Here is a 26,500-nt window from a genome sequence, read left to right on the forward strand (position 1 = left end):
TGACAATGTACATTTCGATTGTATCGACGCAGTCCTGAAACTTACCTAATTTTACTATTAAAAGTTACAAGCCGCTTGTGAATAGAAGTCATGTTTGTAAAACATGTTATATAGTATAGCCAATTAGAAAAAGAAAAAATATTAGTGAAAAGCTTCAGCTTTCGCAAGTTCGTACGAATCTGAGTTACCGTTCACTTTTTTTCTCAACAAATTGGACATCATCTGCTCGAAGGTTGAATGATAGATTTAAAAAAGCACTAGAAAAAATCATTTATGAATAAACAAAATTAAATTGGTCGAAATATTAATGCTTGGGGGGCTCCAGAATGTAAAGATTTGTATTCAGATGATCTTCCAACATGAACTATGATAACGATAAAATAAAATAAAAAAGAGGCTGGGATGTGACCCACATTGATAACTCCCCTTCCCGTCTGTCGATTTGTCTTGCTTAAAAGTTTGTCTATATGTATCAATTTTTACCAAATTTGCGTATACTATTTTTTTTTAAATCATATTTTATTGAATATCGAAAATAATATTTTCTGTGAAATAAAATAAGGTTGAAGCCAATATTTTTAATTTTTGAAAAACTATTTGAGCCAAAAGTACATTTTTACCAAGTTTTAGTATTTTTTTTAGGTTTTTATTTTTGTTCATAAAAAAATTGTCAATTCGATTTTTCTCAAAATTTTACTGAGTGTTGACAACAATATTTTTTGAAAGATTAACGTAGTTTAAAGCCAATATCTCAAAGTTTTAAAAAGATATTTGTGTCAAAAGTCTATTTTTACCAGGTTTTATTAATTTTTGTTTGGGTTTTTTATCTTTTCTAAGAAAACTGTCAATTCGATTTTCTCAAAATGTTTTTGAATGTTGAAAATAATATATCTTATAAGATAAAATAAGTTTGAAGCCATAATCTCAAAAGATGTTTGAGTCGAAATTCAATTTTTACCAACTTTGAGTAATAATTTTTTTTAGGTTTTTATTTAGAATAACTTCCTATGGGAAGTTAATAAAATAAAATGTTGACATAATACTTCATGATGCAGCCTATGAAAAATCTTGACGAAGTCAAGCACCCAAATCACCGTTTAGTGGTAATTATTGCACAGAATTTGTATGTCATCTAAAATTTTTACAACAGGGAAAGAAAAGCTTTGAGGTACTCGAAATTTATTAGACTGGACTAGAGATACTAAATTTTCTATGTATATCCAATTAACTCGAAAGTTTTAAGATACTACAACTAATTGGTATTTGGTACTATAAAACCAGCAATTCTAGTGCTTTATCAAATACTCTTACAGAGAAAGGTTGAAAACATTCTAAATATTTACATATTTTTTCTTCAACACGAATGACAACGTCATCACAAATAAATGTATGCAGTAAAAATTTCTACTTACAAAAAAGAATTAGGTAAAATTAATCAAAAACTAAAGCATCGGAATATAAATTTTCCATGGCTCATCGCAATTTTGTCACTAAATATGTGATGCAATCACCTTGAAACCACACACGATTTAGTCGGATGCAATATTATTTTGTACCAACGGCAAAAAGAAGGAGTGGTTTGACTATATTGAATAAAACGAGTTGATAGCAACATCTGTTGATGAGTAAGTCTTCAACTTCTCAAAGTTCACATCACTTAAATGCGAATACAATATACATTTATGTACCAGTGCCTCTAACGGCATATATATTTATTTTCTACCTCAGTTAAACACTCATAGTTGGAAAATTGTATTAATTTTGATAATTTATTGCTTTTACACCACAATAAGCTAGACAATTTTCCAATTGTTGGTATTGTATTCATAATTGTAAAGCAATTGGTACAGCAGCCGTGGTACTTGATCGAAATTATTTGTAAAACATAATGGCAAACCCTTATAAATATTTATAATTAAGCTAAATTCTTGGCCATAACATTAAATTATATTCGTTGTATTTCTTATTGAAAATCAAACATCTAAAAACCACCTTTTATTATTGTATTATATGTTCATAAAAAAAAGAGGCTGGGATGCGACCCACACTGATAACTTCCCATTCCGTCTGTCGATTTGTCTTGCTTAAAAGTATGTACTCGTATCAATTTTTACCAAATTTGAGTACTATTTTTTGTAGATTTTATTTTTTATGAAAAAACGGACTGTTGGATTTTTATATAAAAATTACTGAATATTGAAAACAATATTTTCTGTGAAATAAAATAAGTTTGAAGTTGAATATTTTTAATTTTTGAGCCGAAAGTAAATTTTTACCAAGTTTTAAGCATCATTCACATGAGCACGACTAACGAATGAACGTCGATTTTGACATTTCTTTCACATGAGAGTTTTTAATTCGTCGCGAATGAAGTTTGACTTTGACCACCGAAACCAAAACAAGAATTATTTATTTAGGTTAAATACGCGCGATTATTTTATTCGTTGCTAGTGTGGATAATGTGGAACGCGAATAAAGTTTGACAGTTCGTATCAACTATAATTTTTTTCGCGACGAATAAATTTGTTTTCTTAAATTTATTAATATATATGATATTGAAAAGTAAAAGTATGCATCATAAATCAAATAAAAATTAAATTGCTATCGTTTTGTAAAGAATTTGTGTGAAAATATATCTTCAAACGTATACAAACTCACATTTTGTAATTCATTCGTCGTTCGTTGGTCGCGCTCAAGTGAATGCTGCTTTAGTATTGTTTTTTTAGAGTTTTATTTTTTGTAAAAAAAACTGTCAATTCGAATTATTTCAAAATTTTACCAAATGTTGAAAACAATATTTCTTATAAGATAAAATTAGTTTGAAGCCAATATTTAAAATTTTTGAAAAGATATTTGAGTCGAAAATCAATTTTTACAAACTTTTATACATTTTTTTTAGGTTTTTATTTTTTGTAAAAAAACTGTCAATTCGATTTTTCTCAAAATTTGTCCTAATGTTGAAAACAATATTTCTTATAAGAAAAAATTAGTAAGAAGCTATTATCTCATATTTTGAAAAAGATATTTGAGTCGAAAAACAATTTTTACCAACTTTTATTAATTTTTGTTTAGGTTTTATTTTTTGTAAAAATACTATCAACTCGATTTTTCTCAACATTTTTCAAAATGTTGAAAACAATATTTCTTATAAGATAAAATAAGCTTGAAGCCTAAATTTTAAGTTTTTGAAAAAAAATTTGAATCGATATTTAATTTTTACGAAGTTTGAGTAATGTTTTTTTTTTTAATTTTTATTTTTTATAAAAAAAAACTGTCAATAAGATTTTTCTCAAAATTTTATCAGATGTCAAAAACATTATTCTTCGTTGCACAAAATTGTTGTAGAGATGAAATTATTCATCATTTCAGTCGTAAAATTGTGGAGGTGACAAATTTTTTTTTTCAGTTTTATTGATTTATAAGAAAAACCATTATATTGATTTTTTCAAAAAATATACCTGTTTGGTATCACGTTACAATATATTATATACAATTTAATTCAAGTCTCTAGCGTTTTTGGTTCGTAAGGTATTTAGGGTTAACCAAAATTTTTTTTAAACTGCTATGGTAAAAAAAACCACCCACGCAATTTTCTTGAGAGCCCTTTCTGCATCTTTCTGCCTTATTATCTGTATAACAAAATTTATTTGAAGTTGATATCTTTTCTGGTTCTTGAGCTATGGAGGACAAAAAAAAACGTCGCGAACGTACGGACGTACGGACGTACGTACACACGCACGCAAAGACATCTTTCTAAAAAGCTTTTATTTCGACTTTATTTATTTAGGAAACGTCGAGAAATGTCAAAATTTTCAATTTGACAAATCGGACCCATTACAATAACATCCTATGGGAAGTTAGTAATTTTTAAAACTAAACTACAAAACAAAAGAAAAAGCAGTTATTTAATCAATTACTTTTTCAATATTAACTATTTGTTTTTTATATATAATATAGATTCACAAAGGGTAAAACAAACCAGAATGCATTTCTTAAAAACATTTTGGATGAGTAGCGTAGAAAGCGTAAAGTGTCTTTATCTCTTATTCAGATTGAATGAAATCTGGTATCAAAAATATAAAACTTTCAAAGATTTTCATTATTAAAATATGTACATTTTTGAATTTTTACTTTAAAAAAATCTTTTGAAGTATTTGATGTCGATGATGACAAAACTTATTTTTACTCAAAAGTAAGAAATATTCTAAAAGTCACGTACCATTAAGGCATCCAGCTTCCATCCAATGCAACGGTCAAGCCAATGGTCGTGTTAGGTAGTCTTCTCCATAACCAGGTCCAGAGATAGGAAATGTTTTTAAACTTAGACTTAAAATACCATATATGAGTGAAAAGTCCTCTAGCACCATTCTATCATCATGCTTTCACGTAGCAAATGTGTCATGAGTGTGTTGTTAGTGGTCATAAGCGACCATAAAACTAGAATAGTTTGCAATTTCATCGTTAAATTCGCACCGTTTCATCTGCAACCACAATCGACAATAGAGCAAAAGTTTAACTTTTAAGTGCGTGCCTTGCAATTTACAGATGCTGTTGCAGTTCTTCTGTCCTCGATTTCCTATTTCGAAAAGTTTATTTATGTATGTATGGGATGTCCCACGCAAAAAGTAATTCGTGTTTCAAACCAGAACTGTACAGTGATAGACGTTCAGACAGTAAAATTATATTTACGGATATTTAACTACATAATGTGTGATGTGCATATATCGCATTGCATATCATTTTTTGTCTGGGCATTTGTGTAAATTAAAATAATTCAAAAAAATGCCACTGGCGACCAAGCCATATGCACATTTTATTTATACGTAAAACGTATGTGTATCTTTGAAGCACATTTGCTTGACCCACTTGGCTCAAAAAACATCTTTAAAAACATGTGGCACAGGGGAATTCCTGATTTTGATTTTTTGTCTCTCCAAAGACAAAACGGGTGGCAGGACATATTCGGGTATTTTTTTGCTGGCTTAATTATTTATTTATGTCTGCATTATTTTGCTTATGGAGTATTATAATTTGATTTGTACTGATACTGCAAAGAATATTACGGACGAATGTGTATGGACATGATAAACCATCAGGAAAAGAAGAAACCAGTACGGAAACGCATTATCAAGTCTGAATGACCGGTTTATGGAGCCAAATACTTTCGATTAAATGAAGTTGAAAGGACTTGCGTTGGACAAACGGGTTTAGTTATCTGTTCGTTTATTATAGCAAATGTTTTCGCTTTCAAAAGAAAAATTTGTTTGTGACTACGGTTTCTAATTTTATATTATTTGTATTTAGAATGAAAGGTGACAATATTAATCAAATAGTATAATAGTAGGTATGTATTTGCTTTGAGATTTGGTGATTGTATTGCGTATCTTGGATATGGTATAAAGGGCATAAGTTGTAATAAGTTGCACGTTATAAGAGTAAAATCGCATATTTTCCCTATATATTTCTTTTTTTTGAAAAAAATTAGTTATAGCATGACATGGCAAAAAAAATATAAACTTTTCTTACTTTTACGGTTTACTATTTTTTGGAAAAAGTAAAGCTAACACGTCATGAAAAGGCTGTGTTATATTAACGGTAACATTATTATGATGTCCAATTAAGAATTTAAAGAGTACTTTCTTAATCAATTTTCATAGAAGGCAAAAAAAAAACAAATAAAGGGTGTCCCAAAATTAACGCAAGATTTGAATTAAATAGAAAACGCTGTTTTTAGTCTTTTGATAGTTATATTTTTATTGACTCGTAAAGTACATAGGATAGGGTTATGTATGGAATAACACATCGGACAAATGGCCTCCACGGCTTTGCATGCACATGCGCTCTTTTGTTGAAATTTTCCATGACCATTCTGCATAAATGTTGCTGAATTTCGTTGATGCAGCGTTGAATCTCCTCCTTTAATGCATGGGTGGTTGTGAGCTTGTTGACATAGACTTGTGATTTCAAATAACCCCATAAAAAGAAGTCTAATGGTGTTAAATCACACGATCTAGGAGGCCAATTTTGATCACCGAAACGAGAGAGTACACGACCTGAAAATGTCTCATGCAGTAATTGAATTGTTTCACGGGCTGTATGACATGTGGCACCGTCTTGTTGAAACCACATATTGGACACATCAATATCATCCAATTTTGGCAGAAAGAACTGTGTAATCATGTCGCGATATCGAGCACCAGTAACAGTCACTGCTTGACCAGCATCATTTTCAAAAAAAATATGGCCAGTTATGCCTCCACCCCAAAATCCACACCACACAGTCACGCGTTGTGGATGCATTTGTTTTTGACAATCACATGTGGGTTCTCCGAACCCCAAATGCGGCAATTTTGGCGATTGACAAAGCCATCAAGATGAAAATGTGCTTCATCGCTTAGGATGATTTTGCTCGAAAAATCAGGGTCCATTTATTGATGTTCAATAATCCATTCAACGAACTCTCTTCTCTGTCCATGGTCATTAGGCTTTAATTGTTGTGTTAATTGAATTTTGTAAGCATGAAGACACAGATCTTTGGTGAGTATACGCTGTATAGAGGTTCTTGAAATTTGCAATTCTTGTCCACGACGTCGAATTGAGGTTCCTGGATTGTCAGCAACACTCTCACGCACTACTTCGACATTCACATTTGAACGGCTTGTTTTTGGACGACCTGTGTGTTTGGCGTCTCCAACTGATCCAGTCTCCATGAATTTTTCAATTAATCTCTTCATAGTTGACGAAGTTAAAACACTATTCCGACCATATTTTGTATGAAATTTTCGAACTGCAACCGCCAAGCTTTCACTATTTTTGAAATATTCTTTAATAATGAAGACAAGTTGTTCTATCGTGTAACGCTCCATTTTTAATAACCCTATACTGTTAGCTGTCAAATTGCTTTTTTTCAGGGTTGCCAATACTTTTGGGACACCCTTTACAAAGTATACTATACATTAACCAAAATGCCTTTAAAGCGTAAAGGAGGGGCAGTTGTCACTTTTATTTGTTAAAAAAAAAATAATTTATTTTGAATACACCTAAAAATGTTTGTTCGTCAGATAACTTGCGAAACTTCAACCCCAAGCTTATAAAACCAATGCTTAAACTTGAGATTAACTTTTATTGGATGATCATGATTAAAATGTTTGATATCGTGAAATAATTTTTAAAAAGTCGTTGACATACTAAAGAAAGTTGCCTATAAAGATTTTGTAGATCAAAATTAAGAAACGTTTAAACAAGTAGATATGTCATTAACATTAAACGTTTTTTTAGATTTGCCTTACACAAGTGCTAAAGGTATAATTACTTAGTTGTTTGGTGATACCCGTACTTGTACAATGAAACTCTTAAAGCCAAAAGTGTGTAGGAAAGTAATTCTAAAATTCATCACACCCTTGGAATGCCATAGTAGTTTCTTAATCTTTGCAAATTGAACACAACAATCCACAACAAAGAAGATAATCAAATTGTAATTGTAATCACAATAAAATTATTGTGAGCATTACTTCCGGTTGAAAAAAGAACAAACGATTTGCAACTACAGCAAAACCATTTTAAATTTTTACATTTTATCAACAATTTTATCGTATGCACAGTAGTTGCACATGGGCTCTATTAATAAACTTTGGGAAACTATATTTTGCTTTACAATCACTTTTAAATATCAGTTATTTTCTCTATTTATTATTTTAATTAGGTACCTATTTATCAAACATCCTGCCTTTTATTCATTTTGTATGTACATTTTTGTAATTATTGTAATGTCTGTGAATGTTGGACCGAAGTAAGCGAAATTAAAATCTCCATGGAACGCTGCACAATCACATGGACAACGGATGGAACCTATACTAAGTTGTGTAACATTAACCTCGTTGGCTATAAAGTGAGAAAAGTTCTTTTAATATACATAGAATAATGTGTATGTGCTATAAGCACAGGCACAGCAATCATTGCTTTCTCGAAGCTTCTGGAGCCCAAAGTACAAAAGCATACAATATTCCTAACAATTATGTGTTCATATTTTCTAGTAATTGCAAACAAAATATATTAATCTTGTTAAGATGTTGTTAAAACATGATTACAATAGTTTAATTTTTAACTGCACCTCTAGGTAGACATAATGTATACTATACAGTTGTGTTTAAAGAAACAGCAGCGCTGGCCACATTTTATTACATTGTCAATCATTTAAATGACGGAAATTCTTACAAAAAAAAATAACATGTTACTTGCATCTAACGGTCTTTTGTTTTCATATTATAGGCTTTTAGCTTGAAGTCATACTCTACTTCTCCCGGTGGACACACATTATTTCAAACTCTATGGATATAAAGTGTTCATAAAAATAGCAGTGCTCTTGGTTTTATAAGTAAAAAGAGGCTGAGATGCGACCCACACTGATAACTTCCCATCCCGTCTATCGATTTGTCTTGCTTAAAAGTTTGTCTATATGTACTCGTATCAATTTTTACTATTTTCTTTGAAAAACGGACTGGATTTTTATATAAAAAACAATATTTTCTGTGAAATAAAATAAGTTTGAAGCCCATATTTTTATTTTGTAAAAAGCTGTTTGAGTCGAAAGTAAATTTTTACAAAGTTTTAGTATTGCATTTTTTTTAAGTTTTATTTTTTGCAAAAAAAAAATGTCAATTCGATTTTATTCACAATTTTATCGAATGTTGAAAACAATATTTCTTATAAGATAAAATTAGTTTTAAGCCAATATTTCAAATTTTTGAAAAGATGTTTGAGTCGAAAATCAATTTTTACCAACTTTTGTTAAATTTTGTTTAGGTTTTTAATTTGTTTGTACAAAAACTGTCTATTCGATTTTTTTTTTCAAAATTTTACTGAATGTTAACAACAATATTTTTTGAAAGATAAAAGTAGTTTAAAGCCAATATCTAAAATTTTTGAAAAGATATTTGAGTCGAAAATCAATTTTTACCAACTTTTATACATTTCTTTTTAGGTTTTTATTTTTTGTAAAAAAAATATCAATTCGATTTTTCTCAAAACTTGACCTAATGTCGAAAATAATATTTCTCATAAGTAAAAATTAGTTAGAAGCTATTATCTCAAATTTTTGAAAAGATATTTGAGTCGAAAATCATTTTTTACCAACTTTTGTTAATTTTTTTCGGTTTTTAATTTTTTATAAAAAAATTGTCAATTCGATTTTTTTCAAAATTTTATCGAATGTTGGAAACAATATTTTTTATAAGTAAACATTAGTTAGAAGCTATTATCTCAAATTTTTGAAAAGATATTTGAGTCGAAAATCAATTTTTACCAACTTTTATTAATTTTTTTTTTTAGGTTTTTATTTTTTGTAAAAAAAATGTCAATTCGATTTTTCTCAACATTTTTCAGAACGTTGAAAATAATATTTCTTATAAGATAAAATAAGTTTGAAGCCTAAATTTCAAGTTTTTGAAAAGATATTTGAATCAATATTCAATTTTTACCAATTTTGAGTAATGTTTTTTTAGATTTTTATTTTTTATAAAAAAAAAACTGTCAATTCTATTTTTCTCAAAATTTTATCAGATGTCAAAAACATTATTCTTCGTTGAACAAAATTTTTTTGGAGATGAAATCATATTTTAGTCGTAAAATTTTGGAGGTGACAAATTTTTTTTTCATTTTTTTTGATTTATAAAAAAACCGTTCAAAAATATAATTCTTTGATATCACGTTACAGTATATTATATAAAATTTAATTCAAGTCTCTAGCGTTTTTAGTTCGTAAGATATTTAGGGTTAACCAAAATTTTCACCTTTTTTTCAAACTACTATGGTAAAATAAACCACCCACGAATTTTCTTGAGAGCCCTTTCTGCATCTTTCTGCCTTACTATCTGTATAACAAAATTTATTTGAAATCGATATCTCTTCTGGTTCTTGAGCTGTGGACTACGAAAAAAACGTCGCGAACGTACGGACGTACGAACGTACGTACAAACGCACGCACAGACAGACAAAATAAACCGAAAAGAGGCCCAAAAAGGATGACTACTGAAAGAACTGACAGAAAAATTGTTCAGCTAGCAAAACAGATCCCTACCATAGGCTCTTGGAAAATAAGAAATGGACTTCAACTGTCTGTTAGCGCTGTCACAATACGAAGACGTCTTTTGAAGTGAAGTTACCAGCCCGAAGTCGTAACATTCTTGACGAAAGGCATTTGGCAAAGAAAATGGAGTTTGCCAAAGTGCATAGAGAATGGGCAAAAGAGAAATAGATCAATGTTCTGTGTAGCGATGAAAGCAAATTCGTTCTTTTTGGTTCCAAGGGTCGTCGAGAATATGTGAGAAGACCCCAAAATGCAGCAAACGATTCACGGTACACTATAAAAACAGAGAAGCATGGTGGAGGAAAAATTATGATATGGGTTTGTTTCTCATACTACGGGGTCGGGCCTATTTATCCCATCGGGGATAGGTTATGTTATCCTATGATGAAGAGGAAATGCCGTTGGTTTGGGTATACCAACAAGACTATGACACAAAGCATACGTCAAAAAATGCAAACTCATGGTTTGCGCAGAAGAAGTTATCCGTTATATAGTGGCCCGCTCAATCCCCCGACATTAACACCTTCAAAAATTTGTGGAGGGATGTTGAGAACGCAGTTCATAAATTAAAACCCAAGAATTCGAAAGAATTGTGGGAAGCAGTGCGTGATTCGTGGAACGCAATACCAATCGAGATGTATCAGGTTTTAGTGGTCTCGATGCCATGTAGATGCGAAGAAGTCGTAAAAAACAATGGTTATTCAACAAAGTACTAATTGTAAGCTAACATTATTTGTATACTTTTATATAACTTATTACAGTTTGTCTTGCTTCTTAAGTAATAAATCCAGTACTTTGTCATGCACTCCTATTTTTATGGACAGCCATTTATTTAAAAAACAGTTTTTACTGTGACAAAACTAACGGTAAAAATCGATAATACTTATTTTCTGTTATTATGAATAAAATATTTTAGTTTGTTATTAGAAGTTTAATGTAATATTTTATTACTTTGATATTGAAGGCCATTTTGTTTTATTCGGAGAGCACTGCTATTTTTATGAACACAACTGTAAATCGAGGATTAGTTCACATTAGGTACTACATATTAAACAAATTTTACGCAGTTAACTCAAAAACATAATCCACAGGCTGAACCTCACTTGAATTATTAAGCACTTATTTTTTAAGTGTAGATAAAACATTATAATGGATTACTCTGTGATTATATTCTAATCCGAAAGTGGTTTGTCTCGTCTTTGGGTGCAGTGCGTGGCCAGCATTGAATTGAATATGACCTAAAAAGGGATATTATAAGATAAAATGAGGATAAATAATACTTAGATTGCAGATAAGTTGGAAAATACATTAGCTAGAATCTAGATTAAATAACAAGGAGAACAAAAAACGAAGATAAATTGGTTAGATAGAGTTTTGTCTTCCTGATTAGGTAGTTTTGTGTTGAGTGTTACTGCTGTAGTTAAAGAATTGTGTATTCTATGAGATCACGTGTCTATTTATTTTTTAGTTTATAATTATCAGCCGAGGAAGATTATTTTTAAGCGCACAAGCATATCCAATTTGATAAATGAGAATTAATATTTGTTTTCACTATTGATTAAATTTTGTTTTAAAAAAACAAATGGGTTTTACTTACCCTGTCCACAAATGAATTTTGTTTTGATTGTTTTTGTCATTTTATTATTACCAAATGCCGGGACAATTCCCTTTGATATAAGTAAAGTTGCTTGTGAACAAAACAAAAATGAAACATTTCTGTGTTCCTAAACTTTCTGAGCTCGACGTTTTCTGGTTTAACAATTCTTTTTAATAATGGCTTTAAATTCTTTCAGTTAGTGTTTTTTAATATATTAACGGCTGAATGTTCTTTAAGAGCATGTTTTCTGTTCAACATTAAAGCATCCGTTTATTTCCACATTGGCCGAAATTTATGATAGCAGATAAACAGCTATGTATGATTATGTTTTCTGAAATCATTTTTAATGTATGCAAAGACAAATCAACTATCTTTGTTATATTTTTTTGTAAAGACCTTAAATATTAAAAAAAAAAAAGTATTCATTGATTTTGAATGAAATTGTTTTGATTTGAGGTTTATTTATTTAGTACTCGTAAATGCAAGCTATCAACATACAAAATTACTGAATTACAGACGGCTCCTGGACAAATTCAAGTAATGAATCGCTTAACTTACTATTGGACACTCACTTTCCTGGTAGTTCTCTTACCGAAACTTGCAACAGTTATATACGTTCAAGTTCAAATACAACATATCCACAAGGTCTGATCACAAAGGATAAGCTACAATGGGCTCTCAACAGCTTCAAACCATTTAAAGCTGCAGGACCAGATGGAATAATACGAGTCGAATTACAAAAGACTTCTGATATAATTGCACCAATCCTTGAGGCAATTTTTACCAGCTGTCTTTACCTGGTCCATGTTCCCTCGGCATGGAGAGAAGTTAAAGTTGTTTTTATACCTAAAGCAGGTAAATGCTCCCAAGTCAATCCTATAGATTTACGATCTATAAGTCTATCATCATTCCTTCTTAAGACCCTGGAAAGATTGATTTATATCCATTTAAGGGTACGTATCGATACAAGACTTCTGTCTTCGTCTCAACATGCCTACTGTAAGGGTAAATCGGTGGAAACAGCGTTACACACTTTAGTACGCACCATCGAATATTCCCTCCATTATAAAGAGTTCAATATGGTTGCTTTCCTTGACATCGAAGGTGCCTTTAACAACGTGGACACATCTGCAATCACATCTGCACTGACATCTCTAAATGTAGAGAGTTCGCTTCGGGAGTTAATTCATTTAATGCTAGCAGAATAATTAACTCAAAACTGGGCAACTCTTCTAGCAGACGATTCGTTAGTAGAGGGACACCGCAAGGTGGTGTTCTATCCCCTCTATTCTGGAACCTAGTGGTGAATGAAATCCTAACTAGCCTGGATGCGCAGGGTTTCAGAGTGATAGCCTATGCGGACGACACGTTGCTATAGCAGTTTCAGGGAAGCATCTTAATATCCTAAAAAAACTCTTACAAAATGCCTTGGACAGACTAATACTTTGGGCTGATCGATGTGGATTGGTGTTAACCCACACAAAACCGATCTGGTCTTATTTTCGAGGAGATACAAAATTCCATTTGTCAACCCTCCCTATATTAAAGGAATCCAATTTAAATTCTCAGACGTGACTAAATACCTGGGTCTTGTCTTAGACAAAAAACTAAATGAGAAACGCAACGTACAGGAAAGAGTCAAAAAAGCTACTGTAGCTCTCTTTTCTTGCAAAAAAGCTATTGGTAATAAATGGGGTTTACAACCCAGAATCACTCTGCTATTCGCCTCAATGCTTCGTCGCAGTGGGCTAACAACAACATTGGCCACTCCGTAATTCTAAGGTACTTAGAATCAATTCCAAAGCACACATACTACACCATCCCCCAACTACAATTCGACAGAAACTTCCAGATTTCTATACCTATCAGATGTTTTTGGGAAGATAGGACATTCTTGGAGGATGAATCAATCCATTTCTACACAGATGGGTCAAAAAGAAAAGAAGGGGTTGGTGGAGGTGTGTACTCTGAACGACTGAAATTAAGTCTCTCATTCCGCCTTCCCAATCATTGTAGCGTGTTCCAGGCGGAACTTTTGGCGATAAAAGAAGTCTTGTCTTGGCTCAAAGGAAACGTGATATCAACATCTGATATCCGTATATTCTCTGACAGCCAGGCCGCTACAAATCTCTGAACTACGTCTCTACAAACTCTATAACAGTCTATAACTGTCGATCATCTTTAATGGACAGCCACTATTACCTAACCTAACCTATGTGTTTCTATTTACTTAAAAAATTAAAACTGCGATTAATAACTTCCGTTTGCAATGATGGTCCTAGAGTAATATACCTACATATAGAGGTAACTTGCTTAAATTTTTGATTAAGAATTGAGAGTTTGTAGAAAACCTTTTAAATCGTCCAACGTTTAAAAAAACCACCCTTCATCTCTCAAAAATACCCATGTTGAATTTCTCTTCTCAAAATGGATCTAAGGAAACTTCTTTTTATTCTTTTCTTTCAACTTCATACCAAAGCAACACCTATAACCGTTGAAATTGGACATTTAAGTTACAGTTTTAATACATATAATTGGTTTAGTTATCTTTTCACCAACCACATAATTCTTGTAAATTAACGGGTATAGAGACACTGTTACATCCACAAAAACTGGCTGTGGGGTATGTATTGGTAGTAATCGGTCCGTAGTTATTTGAAAACGATATTGGCAAGAACTTTGAAGTCAAAGGTAACCGCCGACTTTTTCGTTCCTCAATTGAAAGCCATTATGTGCAGGACCTGTGATTTCAACCAAACGGTTGAACATGTAACACAGCTTTTGCTTAATTCATTGAAGAAAAATAAATTATAACAAACTTATTTGCCATACTAACATCTTAAGCTGAATTCAATTTTTGTATAATTAAATGAAGAAATTCCTCGTAGTATAAACAAAGTAAATATACGTGCAAAACTTAAAGAGCATGATAAATCTAGGGCAATAGAATAAGCTTCTCACAATTTTCAGCACGTCTCTTCAGTCTTCTGTTTAAATTAACCAATCTGTCAAGAGATTAATAGTAACCGCACGCTACACGGTTCTTTAGCTTTTAACAAATGGCGAATTATTCATGGCTTGCTGTGTTTCATTCTATTGACGCTATGAAAGAAAGTAATGGCCACTCTCCTCTCTATTTTTTTTAACTAACATACATTTAAAACGTCGATAATTTCACCTTGCTTTATAATTTTTTTATTTCATTTTCATTCTCTCTTTTATTTTTTAGCCTGAATGTCCGATTACTTTTGCTTGTACGTGACCCACGTGGTACAATGCAATCGCGGAAACATCGCCTCTGGTGCCCCGGTAATCCCGACTGCGACGAAGCTTCGAACTTGTGCAATGACCTTATAGATGACTACAAATCCGCAGAGGTTCTCATAAAAAAATATCCGTCCCGATTTAGGTATGTATTATATGAATGACGTTGTGGGCTTCAAGCGCAAAAGAGGATGTGTTCTAAAAATGTATGTAAATATATTTTTTTTTCTAGAACTCTAAGATACGAAGATTTATCTGTAAATCCATATGAAGTGACACTAGAGATATTACAATACTTTGGGTTACCATTTGATCCTATGGTGGAAGAATTCTTAGATACACACACTAAACTTAATATTGGCGGTGTAAGTTCCACATTTAGAGATTCTAAGTCAGCACCATTCCATTGGAAGAATGATCTATCAATCGAAGAGGTAAGAAATGGCTACTATACAACATTTAATTAAAAGATCAAAATTTAAAATTGATGCGTGTTAAGAAAATCTATTGGTTAATTACAATCTTAATATGACTACATAAATATTAAAAAACTAAGATAGAAAAATAAATTAGGTGGCGTAAAAGCTCGTAGATAACTAAGACCTAGTGACTAACAAACTACCAAGCATTGCAAATAAAGTCAGGGATAGAAAAGCTTATTTAAGCAAATACTTTTTATGACAACAATTACTCTTTGGAGCATTTGTAAACTCCTCGCAGGGGGAAGTACCCATGAAACTTACCGAATCTCACTGAATCGATAAGAGACCTTGAATCAAAGGTGAAAACCTTTGAAACTTCTATAAGTAAAGCTTTTAGAGTCTCTTGCCCAGTTAAATATAGCCATAAAACCCTTCCTTCGTGGTGGAATGAAGAACTGTCCAGTCTTAGGAAAATGACGAGGACAATTTTCAATATCTGCCACAAACATAAGTTTTACCAACCGTATAAAGACTCTCTTAAAATTTACAAGCAAGCCCTGTCATCAGCCAAAAGACAAGGCTGAAAAGAATTCTGTCAATCAATCGAAGACATAAAGGACTCCGTAAGGCTCAGCAAAGTTTTATCGAAGGAACATTGTAATCCTTCATTTCTAAAAAAAGCCTGATGGAAACTTGGACAGCCTTTCCAGCCGAAATTCTTGAGCTACTGATGAAGACGCACTTTCCGGGTTACGAGAGTGATAACCCTGAATCGCTTGAAACCACAGAGTTAAACGTAGCTCATGTGGAGCAAGTCAATTCCGTTATAACCAGAGAAAATATTTTGTGGGCCATCAATACTTTTTCTCCATATAGATCCCTAGGCATGGATGGCATACTGCCAGTTATGCTTCAAAAGTTGCATGATGTGGCAGCTCCATGGCTGGAACAAATTTTCAAAGGATGCCTCCTTCTCAAACATGTGTCCATGTCGTTGAGACAGGTCAACGTAGTTTTTAACCCGAAAGTGGGTAGGCGAGGTCACGAATCCGCGAAGGATTTCAGACCAATAAGCTTAACATCTTTTGTTCTTAAAACCTTGGAGCGCATTCTTGATTACCATATTAGAGAAATCCTAGTTGGATGACCTTTCGAAATCTCTCAGCATGCTTATCTTAAGGGCAAATCTACGGAGACTGACCTCCATGAGGTAGTGCGTACTGTAAAACAAACAATCCATTATAAAGAATTTACTCTTGCCACCTTCCTAGACATAGAAGGTGCTTTTAACAACGTCCTTACAGAATCCATAGAAGAATCGCTCGTTAAATTCGGTGTAGAAGACTTCATTCGAGAATGGATTATTTCCATGCTCAGTGGAAGAAGATTTGAGCCTCTCTAGGCAATACAATCGCAACAAAACACATGAGTAGGGGAACACCCCAGGGTGGTGTTATTTCGCCTCTTCTATGGCTTCTGGTCATGGATACAATTCTCGTTAAATTAGAGAGATGTGGAGTGAAAAGTACACCTCTGTGATTAGTGAAATCACGGAGTCAGCTTTAAAGAAAGTTAGCAACTGGGCCACTAGTTGTGGACTAGGAGTTAACCAAAGTAAAACTGAACTGTTGCTCTTTACCACCAAAACTAAAGTACCGCCCTTCACGCTACCTCGACTCAATGGTCAAATCGTATCATTGTCTTCCAGTGCAAAATATTTAGGAGTTATACTCCACCCTAAACTAAACTGGAAACTAAATATTGAAGTACGGGTTAAGAATGCCTGTGTTGCCTTCTACGCCTGCAGCAAAACTTTCGGCAAAAAGTGGGGACTTCAGTCGAAGATGATTTTATGGACGTACACAGCCGTAGTACGCCCAATCTTAACATATGGTTCGATTGTGTGGTGGCCTGCTCTTAGCAAAGCCTATAATATTAATAAGCTAAAGAAGGTTCAGAGAACAGCTTGCGTGGGCACCACAGGGGCCATACGTACTTGCCCAACGGACGCCTTAAACGTTATTTTGGATCTTCTACCAATCGACCTTTTTATTAAATACATAGTTATCTGCAGCGCTATAAGGCTGAAGGAATCAAATAGCTGGTTGTCAAAACCTTATGGTCACAGCAACACTACGAAATTGATTCCCTCAGATATTATCTCGGTAGACACTGACTACTACACTCCTACTTTGAACCTTAGTAAGGGTTTTAAGGTTATTTTCCCATCGAGAGAAGATTGGGAGGATGACATCGTGTCGATAGGTTTCGACACAACCATTTTTACTGACGGCTCAAAGCGGAGTTGGTTCTGGGATCTTTTCTGAGTCCATAAATGTAGCCAAATATTTTAGGCTTCCTGACTTTGCTAGCGTTTTTCAGGCTGAACTGCTGGCAATAAGGGAGGCATGTAAGATACTTAAACAAAACCAAAACCAAAACCGAAATGTGGCTATCTTTATAGACAGTCAGGCAGTTGTCAAAGCCATTAACTCGGCCATATCCTCATCTAAATTGGGATATAGTGGTATCGTGGGAAATGAACGGGCTGACGAGCTAGCGAGGCAAGGATCGGCCCTTCATAGCTAACTTGCGGAAATGGTTAACATTCCTCTTGGTGCTATGAAGGGTTAAATCTTTTCTATCTACCAAACTGAATCAAACCGAAGGTGGAGCAATTTACCCAACAGCATTATATCTAGGAAGATATGGCCCACCTATAACAAAACCCGTACAAACGATCTTCTATGCAGGACAAGGCAAGACATAGCCAGGATTGGCTTATAGTTCATGCAGAGAAGTTGGGTATCTCTTACAACACCTTTTGCCGTAGCTGTAGTGACCAAAGAAAAACGATAATCCATTTCCTCTGCAAATGTCCTGCTTTGGCAAACACCAGAATGAAATTCTTTTGGAAAAGCATTCTTTCAAGAACTCAATGAGCTATCTGTAATGTTTTTTTCTCAATGCGACAAAATGGCTCTAACATAATCGCTATGCAGCTTCTCTATAAATCTGTCCCTTTCAATCACAGGTCAAACGAGTTTTTAGTATCAAAACGGCGCACTACAGCGCTAATTGGATCTCAGGCTAGGTTGCCTTGAGATCGCCATTTCTACCTACCTACCCGTGAAAATAATTGTAGGGGACACAGACATAGATACCATGGATAGAAAAAAACTGAGGTTAAATGCTAAAGGTGGTTCTGTAATTCAATGTTTTGTATTTAGCTTAATTTGTCAACGTGATGAATATAAAACTATTGATTTAAAAAAAATCTTTTTCCAGCGTGTGTTCAGGAATTCAACGGCTAAAATATTCTATGTACGACTTATTTTTAGGAACCTTAAAAACGAGGCTAAAAATTTCTTTAGAAATATTACATTTCATTTTTTTCCGTTCTAGGTCCGTTAATTAACAAAAAGCAAAGAACATTTTTAATAAAATTAATTTTCAAATCATATTAATCATGTTCTGATTCTATTGATCTGATAAATAGGTACATACATATGTATATACAAATACGAGTTATTGAATTAATTAAAACAAACATTTCTTATCAATTTTTTTTTTCCTTAACTTTCGAAAAAATCAATTTGTTCCAATTTTAACCGTTTAACTTAACATTTTATGATACAAAATATATCTGATTGTTTTAGGAAAATAAAGCAAAACACATTTATAATAAATCCACTTATAACATAATTTAAACCAAGAAATCACCTTACTTTTTCCCTATTTCAGATTGAAAATATTCAAGAAACCTGCACAAAAGCGATGGAACTATGGGGTTATCGCCATGTAGATACTTCTGTAGAATTTACAAAATCTTTTGATCCATTAATACTTCCGGCACCGTTTTCGTGAGTCGGTTTTATTTATTATATTTTTGTGATATTCCAGGTGATTATAGAAGAAAGAAGTAAAAAAATACTAATTACAACGCGCGTTTTACCAAGCAATTTACTTTTAAGATAAAGAAAATAAAAACAAATCCACAAGAAAAATTGTCTTAACAAAAAAAAAAACAAATGCTCGAAGAAAAAAAGATTCGACTCAGATTTAGAAATTATTAATATTATGTAATTAGCTCTCACAGTGTTCAAACACTGAAAGTTTGTATATTATTTAAGACAAATATTGTTAAAAATACCTACTATACAATAAATAGTTTGAAAAAATAATTTTAAAAAAATCAAAGTAAGATACAAAAATATATATTAAAAATAAAAAAAAACCTATTTAAGAGTAGTCCACTAAGCATCGTTATTAAACAAAATCAATAAACCGTTTGTTAATTCTCTTTTTTAAAATAAGCAATTGCATGTAAAGTGTAGGTATATAGGCGAATTATAAAATTTATTAAATTAATAAATTAAAACAAAACAAAATATCAACCAATGCACGTGCCTAAGAAACTCAACAAAAAAAAATATTTTAACAAAATACTAAAACTACACTACACAACATGTTATATGAAACTATAAAGTATTTTTAAGAGAATAGGATGTGAATGAAAATTATAACTCTTTTGAATAATAGGTTAAATCTTATTAAAAATACAAAAAATAATCAAAAATAAACATTAAAATCCTGCAAGATAAAGTCAAAAATCACTAGACTAGGCTGATTTACAAATTCCTTGAAATCTTTTGTTTGTCCTATTCCGATGAGTAGGCTTTGCTTTCTGAATTAGAATGATATAAGCTTATAGGTACATGTATCAATGGTTAAGTATACGTTTGTATGTTATTACAATTCTTTATCATAAGCTGTTTAAAAGCCAAACAAAATTGATATTCATTACAGGCCTATGTACAATGTGCATATGTATATACAATGAAAAATGGAGGCGCTTACCACAGCATGATAATTTTATTTAAATACATAATTTAAAAGTCGCATTTTGTATAATGTTGCCGTTAAGATATACTTTACCTATTCTAACAAATTTCTTCTAAAACGCGACGTTTGGTAATATATTTGTAGAATATTTTTTTCTGTACTTTGTGATTTTTACTTTTGGGCCGACGATATTGTCTAACAGAATTCAAAAAATGAATGTGGCAAACCAAATCCATCATCAGGGAGGAACTGATTTTAATGCAAGTTCAGTTCAGGTCTATGGACATATTTAGAAAAATAAAATTTTAAAGATGCAGCCGTTGTGTTCAAATTTTGAATATAGCATCTCCCAGATGAAATAAGTAGCGGTTAATAATTTCTCAACATTTTGCTAATAGTATTTCATTGATTTTAGCTAAGAATACTTACTTTATACATACAGATAATACTTCTTTAAAATATTAAACAGCATATTTATTCTTAATTGTTACCCAAACTCCAATGCTGTGAATTGAAAAAAAAAAATGGATTTGAAAATCAACCTAACGTTAAATGTTTATATATACATAGGTAAGGCAACTCGAAAATTGAACCGATATGCGATATCACAATACGAAATTAATTTAAATTGGTTATCCATTTCTCTACCTTGGCTACCACCGCAAATAGCTTCAGTTTGACCAAGATTTTAACATAAAGTACTAAGGATATTATTTTAACTCAGTTATAATTTTATACAAATTTCTTTTTAAAATGTTGAAAGCAATTTAAAAAAAAAAAAAATATATTAAATGATTTAATTTCAACTTTGAAGTTTTCCATTGGTTGAAGAAACCAATTTATTTTTGATTTAAAGATGTCAACACACCGACTTTCATAGTTTTGTTTTCCAACATTAAAATAAATGTTTGGTTTCTGGAGCAAATTGATTCACCAGATTTTATTTTAGATTGAAGAAAGTCGATCAATCTACTTGTGAAATCTCATTGACCCAAAACCAAATTATGAATGGAAAAGTGGTGATTTTAAAACTAAATTAATTTAATTACAATTTACTTTTACAAATATACCAATACAATTTTCAGTTGTCGGTTTAAAAATTAGGTTCGATTTATTTAAAAAAAAATTAATTTGGTCTACTTAAAATTAACAAACTTAAATTTGAAGTGATACATTTTTATAGAAGCTAAACAGTCTTAAAATACAGGTAACATCGCTGTAAGTATTAATAGTTACATTCATATATTTATAAAATTCCAAAACATGTACCTATGTATTTGCACAAATTTAATCAAATCAAAAATACTTCTTAAATCTTGTAGTTCTCAGCTCGTATACGAAATAAAAAATACCGACAAAAATGAAAACGTAAGGCAACATTTTATTTAATCATCATAGACCAAGGTTTATAATGAAAATGATTTTATTTAGCACTTTGGAAGAAAATGACAAAAGATAGTACATCTGCAAAACACAACGAAATTTGAAATTGTATTCAAAAGAAAGTAGAATCAGAAAAAATAAAGTAATTATTTAGAAATAGAAAGTAAAACAATCTTAAACATTTTTTGGATATTGCATAATTAAATATTTTTAATTTAGATCAAAATGTTTTTAGCAAGTCTGTGACTCTTATTTCCATTGAAAACATACTTTGCAGTTTATCTTTTTTTTTTCAAATACAAATTGTATTCCTTTGAGTTTTCGAACATTCATAAGCGACATATTCGAATTTCACACATATTTCATGCAACTAAGATATTTTATTCTAATAATAACCAACCCAATGCTTACTTTTAACAGAAGTGGTTGCATAAACCTCTGGCCAGCAATTAACTTTGGAGAAAAAATTGATTTAATTCAAATCAAATTTTAATGTTCTTTTTTATTACGTGCTATCTTACATAGGGGGTCAACAATTTTCTGTAAGACTTCCTACATTAGCCGAGCAACCAAATCCCGGATCCGTATATGAGCATTGGCAGCACCATGCTCTGTACAGCAGCTCTTGTAAGTTAAAGATATTTAAAGAGCTTTGATAGAGTGTAGTTAAATGTTGCGTTTGACCAGCGACACACGTACATATCTTCTATGTTGTTATTGACTACAACTATTAACCAGAAGTATATGAAGGATTGCACTTCTCTAATTACACGTATCGCTTTCGAGATTGTTTGCATAATAATAAGCATATGTTTTGATGTTATTATACAAACTTTGATTAACAATTATTATATTTTTATTTGAATGGATGTTTAACAACAAGGTTTTAAAAAATATATATGCTTGTACGTATACTAAATATATCATATATTTTTGCAAACAGAAACAATGTTACTTAAGTAGGTAAATAAAAATTGCCGTTGAGTGTATTTGATTAACGTTAGTTTCTTAGTTAATTTAAATGTGCGCTAGTTTATGTTTAAGTTACAAAATATTAAGCCTAATAGGACCCACATTTATTTTGTTTTTAATAATGTAACGTTTGTTTTGTTAAAACATTTTTTTCTTGTTAGAAGAAAATGTAATAATTTAAGGTACATTATGTATTTAGATCTGTAGTGATATTTTAATTATACAATCTTATAGAGAAAGGAATAAAGCAATTATTTTGTATTAATTTGAAAAAAAGTGTTTTATTAAATCAAATAAGAATAAGAAGGATACTTTACGAAAGCAAGTGTAACATTTTTGATATCCAAGAAATCCAGAAAGGACGATGACGTGAGGCATATGACGGTCGTATAAGAACCTGCTACCATAATAAATTTAACGATTAGAAGAAGATGAAGGTATTGTATGCAGCAACTTAGTATTTAATAAATGGCTTAAATATTTACGTGTTTTCAAAAATGTACATAACTGTACATAAATAAAATAAAATAAATTAGGTGGCGCAACAGTAAATGAAAAACCAGGGCCTAGTGACTTACAACTCTCAACCATTCCTGTGTGCCAGTAATATTGTCAGAGATAGAAAGGACCTACAGTTTATATGCCGAATCCGAATGGGTATTTTTGAGAAAGCACTTTTCATGACAAGAATTACGCTTGAAGGATTTGTCAGTTCCTCGTAAGAGACAGTACCCGTGAAATTTTTTTTAAATTAAGGTGGCACAGGCAAGGATTAAACCCAAGACCCCTTGCATGATAGTCCAACGTAATTTTTTTTTTAAATTTATTTCTATTTATTATTTCTTAAAACTATCCTAAATATCCATAACTTACAACTAACTTACTGGTCCCAATAGACACTCTAAGTTAAAGTATAAAACTTAGTACTAATGCCTTTCGGCCCTTAGATCTATTTAATTTCAATTCAATTTTATTTATTTTGTATTTTTTTAAAAATTAAAAAAAAAAACTAATATCAATATCCTTTTTTATTTTAACTTAAGCTACTTAAAATTAGGTCCTTAAATAAAACTTAAAAAACGTATTAGCGAGATAACTATACATAAAGTTACTTAATTAGATTGAAACAAATCCTTAGAGTTACTTATTAGAACAAAACTGGCAAATTTACTTGAAATTATATGAATGTAGACTTTATATTGTTATTACCATAGCTTGTTCCGTGATATTGGTACAACGGTGCATAAATTGAAATTGAAAGAATATTTCTCGAAAGCATTATAGTTGCCCTGATACCAAGAATAAACAAATAATAAAAACACCCTTTCATTTCATAAAAAATATAGATTTATAAAAGTCACTTGGAAGAATTTACTATAAACAAGAAGAATACAAAAATTCCTGATAGATGACGTTTATGTATGTATATATACCTAGGTATAAAGCCAAGCAAAAATAAGGGCAATTTTCAGTACTTTGTCTTATTACAAAGCAAAGTGAGAATCGAATTAGTTTCATTTCACTGCCAGCAGTTTTTTTTTCACAAATCAAAACCACAAATCGCTCTTTTAATTTTTTCGGGACAATACTTATTCTGCTCGAAGAATCTCAATTTCAGGACCTTCCTGGATATTTCATGTCCATCCTTAATATTTTACAACAATTCTTAAGGCCTCCACATCTTAAAATCTCCACCTAAAATTGCAGTACATCCCTTGAAATATGAATACCCCTCTTGCAATTTCGTGGCTTGATTGATATTTCACAGTATCCCAAATATTTCAAATGTCATTTGTTCCCATTTGTTTACTATAGAAGCTAATATAAAAAATAATATTAAAAGCTTGTGGAATTTTATTAACTCTTAACATAAACCAAATGGTTATCCAGGCTGTATGAAGTACTTAAATACATCAAGAAGTTACTTGAATGAGATTTGTAATCTTTTTGCTGTTTACTTTCAGTGTGTTTATTTGCCAAACTCACCTTCCAATCTCGAATTGACACTGATCCCATTATCTCTTAATATTGGTTTAATGATATTACAGTTTTCAGAAGTTATGACAGTCCTGCTTGACTTAGATACAACCAAAAAAAAGGTCCTGATGGGATTCCACCTATTTTATCACTTAAATGTGCATCTTCCTTAGCTATGCCTTTGAAGACCATCATAATTTGTGTCTCTTTATCAGGGCCAGTTCCTAGAGTGTTGGAAATTGTCTTACATAACACCAATATTTAAGTCAGGATCTAAACAGGATGTTATTATTATTTGAAAAGATAGCCTTTGATAACTTATCTTTTCAAACAAAAGACATTGTTTCAGTATACCAACATGGTCTTATATCTGCAAGATCTACGGTAACTAATCTTTCGTTAATGAGTAGTTATATAATAAACAATTTTGAATCAATTTTTTAAACGGATATTATATTTACCATTTCGCTAAATCACCAGGTTTTCTTGAATAAACTTTGGCAGTTTGGTTTCCATTCTAACCTTTTAGAGTGGTTAAAATCTTATTAAACTCGAAGGGTTCAAATTGTTAAAATTGGTAATCATTTTTCCAAACGGATCTTAGCGACATCTGGTGTCGCTCAGGGCATCCATTTGGGACCACTATTATTAATATTATTTATCAATGATATTCCCGACATATTCAAAAATTCATCATGTATCCTATTTGCGGATGATCTTAAACTGTATCGCACCACTAAATCCACTCAAGATTGTACTTTGTTGAATGATGATATAAGTAAATTGGCTCACTGGTGTGACAAAAATTTTCTAAATGTCTCTAAGTGTCAAGTTATGTCCTGTTTCCGTATCAGTACACCTACATATGTATATACTTCAATTACACTATTAACGATTCAGAACTAGAACGAGTGGTTCAGATAACTTACTTACTTAAGGTGGCGCTACAGTCCTGTGTGAACTAGGGCCTCACCCAACAAACTTCTCCATCTAGGTCAGTCCCTAGCTAGATGTCTCCAGTTTCGTGACGCCGCCATCTTAGTCGTAGGACTTTTACCCTTCTGGCTAAGTCTACGTCGCTGTACAGCCCGTACAGCTCGTCGTTCCATCTTCAATTCACTCCCCTTTGATGCATACGGGGCCGTAGATCACACGAAGAACTTTTCTCTCGAACCGAACCAAGGTGCTTTCATCCGCTTTTGTCATAGTCCATGCCTCTGCACCGTATAGCAGGATGGGTTAAGGGTCTTATATAGCAACACTTTGGTCCCTCGAGAGAGGACTTTACCACTTAATTGCTTTCTTAGTCCAAAGAAACAGCGGTTAGCAAGAGTTATTCTGCGTTTGATCTCAGCACTGGTGTTGTTTTCTGCGTTTACAGCGGATCCAAGGTAGACAAAGTCCTTGACTACCTCAAAGTTGATGGTGACGTTTTGACCAAGACGTCGGTGTTGTATGTCTTTTCTTGACGACAGCATGTTAACCGTTAAACCCATTTTTGCCGCCTCTGCCTTAGTACTTACAAAATCCCCATTGACATCACGCTAAGTTCTTCCGATTATGTCAATGTCATCGGCATATGCTAGTAATTGGACAGACTTTTGAAAGATAGTGCCTCTAGTGTTGACGTGTGAGCTCTGCACTATTCTTTCAAGCACGATGTTAAAAAAATCACAAGACAGAGCATCACCTTGTCTAAAACCTTTTTTGACATCGAAAAGTTCTGATAAGTCCCTGTAGATGCTGTCATATGCGGCCTTGAAATCGATGAAAAAATGGTGGATGTCGATTTGGTGTTCTTGGGTTTTTTCCAGGATCTGCCGTAATGTAAATATTTGATCAACTGTGGACTTTCCTGGTCTAAAACCACACTAGACGTTCACATTTTACGGCAGAGAAGATTTTGTAGGCGATGTTAAGTATACTGATTCATCTATAGTGCAGTTTAGATGGTCT

General features: G+C 32.0%; 1 protein-coding gene across 2 annotated transcripts in view; it reads left to right on the forward strand.

Moving 5' to 3' along the window:
* The window catches only part of LOC129954138 (carbohydrate sulfotransferase 5), an 83,950-nt gene extending 63,015 nt beyond the window's left edge, over window positions 1-20,935 (forward strand). For both annotated transcript variants that reach the window (XM_056067840.1, XM_056067841.1), the window contains 3 exons: window positions 14,911-15,090; window positions 15,178-15,379; window positions 19,112-20,935. In XM_056067840.1, coding sequence (XP_055923815.1) covers window positions 14,911-15,090; window positions 15,178-15,379; window positions 19,112-19,234 — 505 coding nt within the window. In that variant the 3' untranslated portion in view covers window positions 19,235-20,935. The remainder of the gene's footprint in view (window positions 1-14,910; window positions 15,091-15,177; window positions 15,380-19,111) is intronic.
* Window positions 20,936-26,500: the final 5,565 nt, after the last annotated feature.

Source organism: Eupeodes corollae, chromosome 1 (genome assembly GCF_945859685.1).
Source record: "Eupeodes corollae chromosome 1, idEupCoro1.1, whole genome shotgun sequence".
Taxonomy (NCBI): Eukaryota; Metazoa; Arthropoda; class Insecta; order Diptera; family Syrphidae; genus Eupeodes; species Eupeodes corollae.